This window comes from Lissotriton vulgaris, chromosome 1_1, assembly GCF_964263255.1.
Source record: "Lissotriton vulgaris chromosome 1_1, aLisVul1.2, whole genome shotgun sequence".
Taxonomy (NCBI): domain Eukaryota; kingdom Metazoa; phylum Chordata; class Amphibia; order Caudata; family Salamandridae; genus Lissotriton; species Lissotriton vulgaris.
Genome location: NC_141685.1, coordinates 626,129,522 through 626,142,590, shown reverse-complemented (window position 1 = coordinate 626,142,590; position 13,069 = coordinate 626,129,522). Strand labels below are relative to the sequence as shown.

Genomic DNA, 13,069 nt, shown 5'->3' with positions numbered 1-13,069 from the left:
CCCCAATAGCCTATTTTATATTTTGTGTTTCTATTTTCTGAGGCCTTATTTATGGTCATCCATTCTCATTCTTGTTTTCCTTGTACTCTATGTGTTCCTGACTGCTAACTTCAGATTTTTAGGTCTCGTGTGCGAATGCAGCACATGCGCTGTTTCGCTAGCGTGACTATTGTTCCCTCTTTGGTGCTGGAAGGGAGACAGGAGGTGGCACACGCGGACAGGCGATGTGCACTCCGTACGCGTACACATCTCCTGTCTGCGCGTGCCACCTCGTGTCTCCCTTTGGCAGAGAAAGCAGCGGCTCAGCGCGCGCATCACATGCTTTCGCTTTCCCTCCCCCCGTCAGCTCAGCATACAGTACATTTATATTGGCACATATGATTTAGCATGTAACCTATGTGCAGCTTTTAGATTTTTAAAAGAAAACTGTTCTTACCACACATTCTGCTCGGTAGTGTGTGCGTGTCACCGCTGTAATATGAGCACCGCTGCCACCCTGATTTATCTAAGCAACAGTGTGACGTCTTTGGCAGCACGGTGGATTATTTGAACACATCACCTAGTTATCTAGGCGATGTGCTCAAATAATAGCAAATAGCTGTTGCAGTAAATCTGGCCCTATTTTCTTTCAGGAACAGAGATCTGATGCCAAAGTATTTCAGTGCGTTGCATCTCCCAGATCACTATTCATTGTTGCAGAGTGTCTGCCTTTCTCGGGTGCTACACCCCCCTCCCCGAGGGCACAGATAAGAGGCAGTGCCATTCCTCTGGGGTGTGCAAACATTGGTCTGTTGTGCATCCAGTGTTTACGCCGTGCACACAGCTTTGTACATTTTCAGACACACAGGAATATTTGTGCTGGGTACAGTGACAGTGTGTGCAAGTGTGTGCCTCAGAGGGTGCAAGTGTGTGCCTCAGGGGGTGCGAGTGTGCGCCTCAGGGGTGGAAGAGTATGTGGGGGGAGGGGAAGGGGGCTGCAAGCATGTGTCCTAGGGGGGTGCGAGAGTGCGCCTCGCGGATTTAAAAGGGTGAGACTCGGATGTGCGATAGTGTGCCTCAGGAGGTTCCCTCAAGGAGGTGCTGGAGTGTGCCTCAGGGGGGTGTGAGGGTGCACCTTGGGGGGGTGAGAGTGTGCCTGGGGGGTGAGAGTGTGCCTGGGGGGGTGAGAGTGTGCCTCAGGAGCACACACAGCAAAATACAAGTCGCGCGGCCCACTATGCTAACCAGATATTTAGCTTACGTGATTTTAAGCCCTGCACTTAATTACATTGGCTACACACCTTTGAGACCTCCCCCCCAGTTTTTTCATGCCACGTAAAGTTCTGGGGACACCCCACCGCAAAAACACTGAGACAAGCTCTAGAGACTCCACGGCGACTGGATCTGTTCACCATGCAACAAAGGTGAAAAGACGAGCAGCCCTGCGACAGGGTTAACCCTTCAGTGCCCGCAGGCAGTGATGGATGTGACAGCAGGCACCTGACCCCAGTGCAAGTGCAGCAAAAAAAGTGTCCCCCCTCAGCCATCTCTCTTACCTACCAGTCACAGCGCGCCCCTTGCTCTCAGACTCGCCGTGGTGCCTGTGGTTGGGTGGGGAGAGAGGTTCCTTGATGATTGACCCATATAATTTGTGTCTTTATGATGAGTTGAGAGGCGCGAGGGAGACGTGTGGTTGTTAGTGGGTTTACCTCGGTGGTCCAGTACAGGGCTAGAATAAATAAGTTGTATAAACCAGGACACCTGCTGTTCCATTTCCAGCATGCCTACTTAAAATAAAACGCATTTTCAATACAATAGGTCTTGCATTTAAGCGAGTTTGAGCTATTGGGATTGTATATGGCAATGCTTTTATTTATGCTTTATTTTTTAAAACATTAATAAAAGGCATTTTTATTTACAATGCCAATAGCTCAAACTCGCATAAATGCGAGACCTATTGCATTGCTTACACTTGTTGATTATTACTACTAAGTTCTTGATATGAGATTCTGGTATTCTGATCTCGCCAATCTGTACATTAGACCTTGAGGGACATAGAGGGTACCCTAGGGGCTGCTCAGCCTTTTCAATACCCTGCCCCGCTTTCTTCTTCTAATGACCCCTTCCCGTCAGATTAACGTTTCAACTACAAGTCTCTCTGGGGGGAAACGGTTGCTGGGAGCCGTACAAGAGAGGGGGCAGTAGCCCTGCATGGTGTATTGGCTAATGTCGACCCTTTGCTACTGGCGTAGGGCTTGATCCATTCTGGTATTCTGATCTCGCCGTTTTTTACCTACCCCATGCATTGACACAACAGTGGATGCACCAAGTTTCCTTTTTTGAAAAATAATATTGCAAATAGATAAGTTACAAATAAGATATATAGTAAATGGTTGCATCAGTGACACTCTTTATATTTTTACACAATGTAGCAATGGTAGACAATAAAGATTGACATAATTTCTTTGTTTTGTTGACTGTTTTTCAGCCCAGATATCTTGGAGAGGACATGGCACCAGTGCTCACCATTCTGGCTCGGGCAATAATGAGTGACAATAAGCATCAAGGCTATCAAGTAACATCGTATTTCAACCCCGAAGCATCGGAACCCAGAATCCAACTTGTGTCTGTACAACTTGGTGAAACAAGCCCTTGGAAATTTTGTGCTGATGCTGCATTAACAAAACATCTCAAAGCTTTGGTAAGATAACCACTATAACTCACCTGCTGCCAGTGACTATCTTGTTTGTTTTTCTGCAACCAAGAGCGACAGAGTTGACCCAAAGAGTCAGTGTAATTTTTAGTGTCTGAAAACAAGATACATTTGCATTATATGTTGGGGGTTCGAACACCTGTTCTACTAAAACCTACAAGGTAAGATAAAATCATGTGCCTCACCTAGCACCTCATGCTGCCAAGTTTCTCAATCGCAACCAGACCTAGATGTCCCAAGCACTCACATATTTGCACGGCACATAGATCCAACCTTGTACACATCCTACTGCATACTCTCAAAGGACAGGTCACACATTCCACCTTATGCTTTTTAACAATCCTCGACATACCAGAAATCTCAGACCTCATCATATATTACAGGATTGACCCCATGTGCAACACAAACACAAGATTCACTCCTACATCTTTGCATGTCTTAGACACCCTTCTTCCCACATGCTAGAGCATCACACACGAAGGGAGGAGATTTTGTTGTCATCCTCCTATTCCTGCACCCTAGTCAAGCAACACTCAACTCAATAAAGCTGCCTGCATGCCATTTCACCCACTCAGCCACCCAGACTGCAATTGTCTATCTCATCTACAGCCAGCAAGGGATTAATGATCTCTTCTCCACATCATACTTCCAGTAACCACACATGACCCGTTTGGGTGGTGTATACCTCCAAGATAGCACAAGTTCAGAAGGCATCCACCTCAACCTCATCATACACTCAATATGGCACAGAATGTCACATATCCAACATGCTCTAAAGGAAACATCCTCAATCCTTGTGTTCTCAACATCACCAACAATCCAATGCAACCCATCCATACCCCTGGACTGAACTGGAAACTTCATCATCTGTATTTCATGGCTGAGCATCTTATCATCAAACCAAAGTCAACCTCAAAGAAAAGAACAAACCTTCATATCCTTTAAACACTCTCCATAGATGACCTAATGCTTGTCCCCATCTTCCAACCTATGAACTCCATGCCTTACACCAACACCCTTCTAAACAATTTCAACATTTTTTTAAAAACTCTATGGACATCCATGCTCCACTTAAAACAAACAAGTACAAGCCAAAGTCTTAAGCACCTTTGTCCTCTAAAGACCATGCTGGCAGTAAATGATCAATATGCGGACAGGTAGGGATATGGAGGAAAAACAAAGCATCCATTGACTTCAAAATACTGACATCTCGTTGTACAACACACATACAGCTCATCACATCCGCCAAAGCAAAGCACTAAACCATCAATGAAGCCACTAGTACTTGAAGTACTGCTTTAACCCCCTGCCAAGCCTACCTATTCCTCACTCAACAGAAAAGTTCATCACCTATTCTTCAGTGAATAAAATACAGAGTTACAGCAAATCAGTAGCACCAAACCAGCTTTGACTCTTGAGCCTGCCACTTCCCATAGAAATGTGTAAAAGTCATCCTTTCAAGCTAGGTATCTTGTATATGTTGCTGATATACTCATCTCCTTTACAACCACTTCCAATGAACATGATGGTTTATCATCATCATTCCACAAAGGTCTCTCTGGACTTCTACCCACCTACTCATCATTGTTAATGCTTTCCTCACTCAAGAAATATTACCAAAAGCTTTCCAGATAGACTGAATCCTCTCACTTTCAAAGAATGCTATACTAGACGTTGATGACCTGGCCAACTAATGGCCCATCACTCATTCATCGGATCATTTAAAATGTGGGTATATTCAACTCCAAGAACACATTAATGCTAACTATCTCCTGCATCAAAACCAGTGTGGCTTCAGATTACTTTGCAGCACGGAGAACACAATCTTCCTCATCACAGGTGATGCCCCTCACCACGGATGAAGATGACCACAGCCTCCGGAAATTGCCGGACCTCTAAGCTGCTTTTGTCCTAGTCAACTATCCCTCACTCATACGCAGCTTGGAGTTTTGAATCGGATTCAATGCCGATGTCCTATACTGGTATTCTTGCCACCTTTCCAATTGCCACCTGTCTATTCACATGGGCTCATAAAAGCCCACAACAACCATTTTACCTTTTAAATCACTCAGTGTTCCAAACTGTCCCCTGTCATCTTCACCTTTTTCATGGAGCCACTGAGGGGTCTGATTCACAAAGGTAAGCATACACATTTGTGCAAGTTTGATCTTGTTTGGTATTTGCAAAACTGCAATTTAACAGGTGACTGCATACTCTGTGCATAAAAACAATAGGACTCTCCTATCTTTCTATCTGCGTAGTTCTCCGCTCCCAAGGCGGAGTCTTTCCAGTCATAAACTTACTATTAAAATTTAATTTTGTGAATGCCAAAAAAAGAGTTAACATACACAAATATGTAAATCTAACTTTGTGAATCAGGGCTGTGGTGCCTCAATCATAGATAACTGTTTCATTGAGCCTTTTGGTGCTCCACTCATAGACCGAATCAAGATTCAGCAATATGATGATGAAATAAAACTCTGCTTGAAAGTTTTCCCTTCTTTGGACATCCCAAGGCTAAAATACTGTTTGCTCATTATCCAAACTCAAAAGTCCAGCACATACTTACACAGTACATGTTATTTGTCAAAAACAACTAACAAGAAAGAGTAAGAAACATGTCTCAGTGATATCAATCTTGACATCTTCGAGCCCCAACCATTCACTGAATCCCAAACCACTGAGGGTCATATGAACAAAGAAGTGTTGGAGTGAGGTATTAGCTCTCATGGCTTGATACCTTATGCCACCCCTTCAGAAACGAAGGGCTGCACCATATTTACAGGAATATGGTGCAGCCTTGCATTTTTCCCTGGTGCTACACTTAGCTGCCTAGCGCCAATGCAGCACTATAGTTCAAGGGCCCCCAGGGGAAGAATGTTAATGTGTAGGAAGGTGTCCCTTCCTGCACATAAACAGTCTTTAAAAGCCATTTTGTCACTTGTATGTGTGCTGTTTAATGCAGCAAACATAGAAGTTATAAAGTATCATTTTTCTAATGGCAGCACACATGGAAAAAGCAAAAAAGATGAGAAATAAAGAATTTCTCCTTGTTTCACCAAGTTAAGACCAGGTTTTCCCTGGTCTTAATTATGACGCTGCCTTCTATTTACGCCACCCTGTAAATAGGGGGCAGTGTCAAAATCAATGGGTGTTGCAGTAGCACGCCCACCTCAACACCCACTGTCCACCCCTTTCATGCTAATCATAGCGTGAAAGGGGTCCTTGTTTACAAGGCTGCGTTAAGTCACATTAAGTGGCTTAATGCTGCCTTGTAACTAAGGCAAAACCCCTATTGCCACAGGAACTTCAGAAAAAGTGATGTTCACATGGCGATAGGGGCTGTTACATATGCCCCTGAGATTCAGCCCGACACCAACCTCCCCCTCAAGGAACACATTGCCAACCAAACAAAGATGACCTGGTAGCAGCTCTCTCTTCCAAAGAAGGTGAAATTGGTTCCTCCTGCAAGCAACTTCAGAACTGCTATCCAAACCCTTGAACCTTTGCATCAGGATGGGGTTAACATCCTAGTCCATGGCCTCTCAGACTTCACAGTGACACCCCTAAGGGCATCCGACATTCCACAACATGCCTCATCAAGAGCTGAAGAAATATGATCACACCACACCAACGCTGGTTGAGCTGCATTGGCTCTTCTTGCAGTCCCGCACCATCTTCAATTCCAGCTGAATAATTTACAAACCCATCATGTCTTGCACTGATACTTATCTTGCAGACAGGCTTACTATTTCTGGTGGTTCTCGGCATACACAGTGGAACACATTCTAAACTCAACTTTCAAATTTGTCAATTATTTTTCTCAACATGCTTCAGAAATATTCACACAACGTGTTGTCAGTCTTAGAAACACAACTAAATGTATTGTCATCCCCTTGTGTGTTTCCATTTACCTTAACAATTTTACTCTCTTTTTTATACATATGTTTGCAAATGTTTCAATAACTGAAGAATTGCATCACTTCTGCCTTAAAGCAGGACAACTCTTACTGTAATCTAGATGACTGTTGCTGTCACATCTGTCATAGCACACATCAATTCTATTATTATTATCCTTTACTACCCCAGTTCTTTATTTTTTTGTGAACCTTACATCCTCACCACCTCTTACTTTAGCCACTATGTCATGCTCATTCATATTATCTTTTGATCCTTTACACATAACTTTGGTATATCTTCCAGACAATTCCATCCTCCTTGCATTGGTCAAAATATCTTCGAGTTTACATTCTTCATCTTGAACCCTTCTCAACTCTTTCTGTATAATTTCAAACCTACAATCCAATGAAAGTTTCCTAAGAGCAGAAATATACTCATGAACTCATTACTCTTTCCCTTGTTTCCTGTGAAAGAATTAGTTCTTTGCTATCCCAATTCCTACCTTTGGCACAACGTAATTATCTAAATCATTAATTGTTCTAATACATTCATTGATATCACCATCATTACCCTCCTTAGTCATATCATTGAACATCTTTAAGCCTGCATGGCCAATTGAATGTAAAACATAATGCTTCTTTACTCCTCCAATAGCTAAATAGTTAAAATAGTATTTTCACTACAGCTTCTTCATGCAGGGTTCACTTCTGCAGGCCAAAATGGTTGCAGAGGTGATATGATAGAACTTTGTGATGCCATGTTGAAAAATGTGAAAGTGGAATATGTTCACTGTCCTTATTTCAACAGTAAAAAACAAGAGACTAGTACACATTCTTTATCACTTAAGAAATGTTCCTATATGTAGGCAAATGTACTGCAAACAAATAAGTACTGTAAATCCTGTAAAAATATCACTTGAGCATAAATAATATTTCCCCAACATTAGTACAGTTCACAGTATATACAGCATCATACAATAATCAGAATTATCAGAATAATGGAATGTTTTATTTAGAATGAACACTCAACTGTGAAATACTGATAAGGTAAAGACACACAGCGCGCACTACTGAATATGCATCTTTGTCAGGGTAATTCCTCAATTATTAACAATGGAACCACAAATGCTAACAAAAAATAGAACTTTCTGTTTCACTGCCTCCACTATTCCAGTACAGATGAACTCCACAAAAGCTATTCATATCCATAGTCATCCAAACACATTTAACCATCTTTGGCTAACGCTCAAATGTGTTCCTCCTAAACTATATGAGAAAGTGAAAAATAAAAATCACATTGATTAGGAAACACTGCGTGAGCTAATATATCATAATGGGTGCAAACGTAAGACATTTGCAGTGCAAGTCAGTGTGTCCTTGCACCCCATTGTTGGAACGTTGCAAAACAGTGGTGAGCACTCATAACAAACTGATCAGAATCTCAAAAGCAAAATTCTTTAAAAACCAACAAGATAGCTCTAGATATTGTCCAAGAAAGTTGTTCTTACTTCAAGCTACAATCCAATGGACAACCCAACCTTGCCCCTACAGCTCTAATCCACAGCTAAACTGTGAGGATGTTGCCTCCTTCTTCAACGAAAAAACAAGAAAGATCGAAAGTGATCTGCAAACATCTCCCTCTCACACCTCATATAAGCACATTCCTGCTTGGGATCACTGATCCACCGTGTCTCTCAGCCAACACCCCCAAAAACAGTTTCTCATGGAAAACATTCAAAACCTTTGATGACAGCACCATTTTCAACATACTAAAAGCACTCAAGCCCTCAAACCCCTTTAGCGACCCCATACCAGAGAATGTCTTCATGGAGGTCAAAATGTCCCTACTCCCTCTCCGGGCCAAGGTAGTCAATGCTTCAGTACTCCAAGAATCAATCCCTGACTGCCTCAAAGATGGTCAGGTTACTCCTATTTTGAAGAAATGTACAGCAGATCAAGCAGATCCCAAAAATGTCCATCCAATCACTAACATGATGACTCTGGCAAAGCTCCTTGAGAAATGTGCCCATGTACAACTGTGCAATCACATTGAACAATTCAGAATCCTAGATCAATGCCAATCCAACTTCCATCAGGGCCACAGTACTGAATTGGTGCTCACTCATATAGTTGATGATGCCCTAAAATGTTTGAATAAGAACTAATCCTGCCTTCTCATCCTCCTCAACCTCTCATAAACCTTCGATACAGTCAATCACAACAGCCTGTTAGAGCTACTTGAATGTAGGATGGGGTTATCAGAGTCCATTCTTCATAGGTTTACTTCTTCTCTCCACAACAGAATCCAAAGAATAAAGGTCTCACAGGGGTCCTCGCTCACACCCGCTCTCTTCAACCTATTCGTCGAAACTTTAACTGAACTGCTGAATTGATCCAGAAACCATTAGCTCATGTATGGTGACGCCAGCCAACTGTACCTAAACATCCCTTCACCTTAAATGATAAGGTCTCTCAACACAACCTTACAAAAAATCTAAAACTGGCTGAATTGTAACCACCTCAAACTGATATCTTTCAAAACAGGATTCCTCTTCATTGCCCAACCTAAACAGCAACCAGATATCACAGATTGTATGAAACAACGAAGAGATTTTAACTTCACCACACATCGAGATCACTGGGAATATTACTCAATAAGCACCTGAGCACTTAGAAGCACATCGGCTCTATTACCAAAAGAGCAAACTTCCAAACAAACAGATTAAGGAAAAGTAAACTCTTCCTAACCCATGATGACTTCAAGTCAGCTGTTCAGGCCCTAGTGATTCCCACATTGGACTATGGAAGCACAACCCTTTGCGATCTTCCCAGATGTAATCTTGCTTCACTAAGGGCCTCTCTTAACTCTGCTGCTAGACTCTTCACAGAATCGAAAGAAACATTCCAATCACTCCTGATCTAAAATCTTTAAACTGGCTCCCAGTTGAGGTAAGGATTCACTTAAAAATAGCTTCCATGACCCACAAAGCCTTACATTTGAACATTACGAGATACCTGGTACAAAACCTGGGGCTATTGGATGGCTGAAAAGCTTCTGGAAGCAATAGCACCCTTCTGCTGAAACCACCAAATTCTGAGCATTCAATGGTATTGCACCAATAATCTGGAATGCCCTACTCCGTAAAATCAGACTGAACCCCTCAACTGCTACATTAAAAAAAAGTTAAAGTTATACTGATGAACAAATGTCTGCCATAGAATCCACTCCTGAAGACTATGGCCCCCATTAGGATGGCAGGTGGATCGCCCCCGCCACGCCGGCGGTAGCCACCGCCGGCCGGGCGGGGGCTTTCCGCCCGCCATCCGTGCCGAAATAACCCCCCCACCATATTATTATGGCTGGGGGGTCCGCGGCAGACGGAAAGACCGTCTGCTGCTTTTCCGCCCGGTCACCTTGCGACTAGGCAGAAAAGGGTTCTCTATGGTGGGGGTGTCTATCAGACACCGCCAACCATATTAGTATGGCCATTTTCCAATTCCTTTCCGTGGCGGCATTGCCGCGATGGAAAAGCATGCAGAGTCTGCTTTGGGGGCCCGTTAAGGGCCCCAGGGACTCTTGGGGGGTGCACATGGGGGGTACCTATGGTACCACCCAGCATTTCAAAGAACAACGTGGCAGGCACCACGCGGTGCCTGTCCCGTTGTGCTTTCAAATGCACTACATGTATTTTTACCATTGCGGCGGGCGTTGCTTTCAGCACTGCCCGCCTCAATGTTCCTAATTTCCCCCACAGGACCCCCACTCTTATGGCGGGTGGTCCCTTTCCACGATGAGATGAGGGCGGGCAAAGTCCGTCTGCCATCCTAATGGGGGCCTATGTATCCACTTAGCTTTGCACCCATGTTCATCGCTTGCACTTTTTAATTGTTTTTGGATTCTCTCTTTTTTGTATGCCTTGGACCCTTTGATGGTCTTTCTTAGAGCCTTCTTTTTTAACTTGTTATGCCCTTGATAATAATATTGTTCTTTATATTCCCTATCTCATTAAACACTCTAAAGTGCTCTGATATCAGCAAGGGTCATGTTTTCACTACAAAAAACTTTATAATTAAAAAAATAAAATTCATTCACAACCTGTAGTGTGTCTATTGGACTTTTAGGAATTTGGCCTGGTTCATTGTGGGGATTGTAGTCTCAACATCCCAATGACCATCTCAGAGATTCTAGATCCCTGAATTGATGTTGTGGACACGTGAAACCCTCAAGGAGACCTTCTGGAAGGAGATCCAGGAGTCTGGATAAGTTTGAAGACTTTTGGTCAAAAAGCTCCATAAGGTGACTGACCTGTTGACAAGAGTCAAGCAGCTGATGTTGAACTGCGACTCAGTCTGGATTTTAGGTTTGTCCCACTCAAAGCTCCGGAGCTCAAGACTTCCAGGATTTCACTGTGGCTTTGCGCTGAAGCGAGCCACTGTCATCAACTCTAACCCCGTCCCGACGATGAGCCTCGATCAACTTTGAGAGAAAAAACAACAAAGGTAAAATTTTGATGAGGACTCCCGCTTAATGTATCTTACCAAGGCTCCATCTTCGTTGGCCTCAAGTGTGACCAGTTTTCCCAAAGTGTCGCTTTGGGCTTTACAGTACTAAAAAGTCTTTATAAGTGTTTATTCTTCCCTATATAGCATTTTTGCCATTTTGGTGTCTATTTGTTAATAAAAATCATAACCTATTTTGATAAATTGGTGTTGGATTTTTATTGTGTGTTGTGTTTTACTTATTTAATGCATTGGTGTTTTTAAATGATTTACACACCTTTATCCTAAGTTATGCCCGCCTGCTAATTATCAACTACCAAAGGTAGAACAAGAGAATAATTTATGGAGACTTTGACTGACCCTAATTTTTGTGTGTATGGCCTTATTACTAGTGGTTGTTACCAACTTATCACTATTAATGCACGACTTTCCAACAGTGGAGAATAGGAATGAAGACATAGAGTACTTTACAAAAATCACAGGCCCAATATTAAAACAATTTCTGTGTCATTTCCAAAATGAAACATACCATTGACACAGTCAAATCTCTTTCAATGCAAGCCTTAACATTAAAACTGCACCACCAGAAGTTCCTAATGGTTTCGGAAACCACAATGAATAGCTTTTTGTCCAGGTCATCAAATTACATTATTGATGCACTGACAAGAAAGCGGCAAGTAATGAGTAAGTTTAATAGTGACCTGGACACAAGGAAGTACTCCTACAACTTCAACCGTCCACCTGTAATTGGAATGAGGAATCAATACAGAAATCTGATTGTAGAATTACAAGATGCCTTTCAGTGTAAGAGGAAATGCTGTACAATTATTGGATGATGACAACACGGTATAGAGCATACACAACAACCTCCTATTCTCTCCTATCCCTTCTTCTCAGGCGAAGCATGCCAGCACATGGAGATCATGCAGCATAAGGTTCGCAATGTGGGAGGAAGGTTTGGGTTATGTAGAAACCTCACTGCTATGGTCTGAATAAGATATTTCTAAACAAGCAGTTGTTGAGCTATTAAGATATAATATGTCATTGTAGCAAACATCCACATTTTTTTATCTTCAGTGAATCATTGCCCTCAGCAGTAACAGCCTTCTGGAAGTCTGAGGTTGGAAATCTCAGTACACATTTTGATAGTATCCTTCTACATTTTTAAAGGTTTTTTCGCAAATTATCACAAGAATGGGCACCCACTGACTTATCCCCTTTTGTCCATTGACGCTGGGAGATAGGATAAAGGACAAGCATATCATAGAGCAGTGCTACCCAAACCTTTTATAAGCACAACTCAATTTTTAGAAAGACAAACTTTCATGGCCAACCTAAATTTAATGGACATGAGGGGGGTGATTTTTTTAATGTAGCAACAATTTAATGTGGCAGCACACTGTAATTTACAGACAGCACCTGTTCCATTGAAATGGCCACTAAATGTGCGCAGGCATTCAGTTTTATCAATCAAGCTATATTGCACACAAATAATAATGTGAAGAAATGGATTTCGGTGAACCAGTATCATTTCTGATTGACCAAATAAAATACTTTAACTTCTGCTCCCATTAGATTCTTTGCCACCACACTACAGTACAAAAATGTGCTTAAATTTTGCTTTCCTAACTGTTGATTATGTACAGTTCATTTACTGGTATTTACAATTTATTGTGTGTTACTACTGACATCCTGCGACTTTCCTCTCACACAATTAAAGAGAATTATCATATTGTCACGTAATTCTCTTTACTTTTCTGTCACTGACTGTAAAGTGAGCGGAGTCTGTAAACACCAATTCCCTGGTTCAAAAAAAAAGAAGCAATGTATCAGGATAAATCATAACCTGACATTTGACCTCTGTCTTTGAAGCACAGCATAATACTAGATAAGTTCATTTTTGATGGCATATTTCTTAAATGCTTGGACTTTCGTGACCCAACAAAAGCTGGCTCATAACCCGCAAGAGGGTCGCGAC

General features: G+C 42.3%; 1 protein-coding gene across 1 annotated transcript in view; it reads left to right on the top strand.

Annotated features, from left to right (window-relative positions):
- LOC147747587 (vitellogenin-1-like) overlaps window positions 1-13,069 on the top strand; it is a 1,134,322-nt gene that overhangs the window by 776,094 nt on the left and 345,159 nt on the right. Inside the window, exon 25 of the mRNA XM_086925703.1 lies at window positions 2,468-2,680. Within this exon, the coding sequence (XP_086781829.1) occupies window positions 2,468-2,680 (213 nt within the window). The remainder of the gene's footprint in view (window positions 1-2,467; window positions 2,681-13,069) is intronic.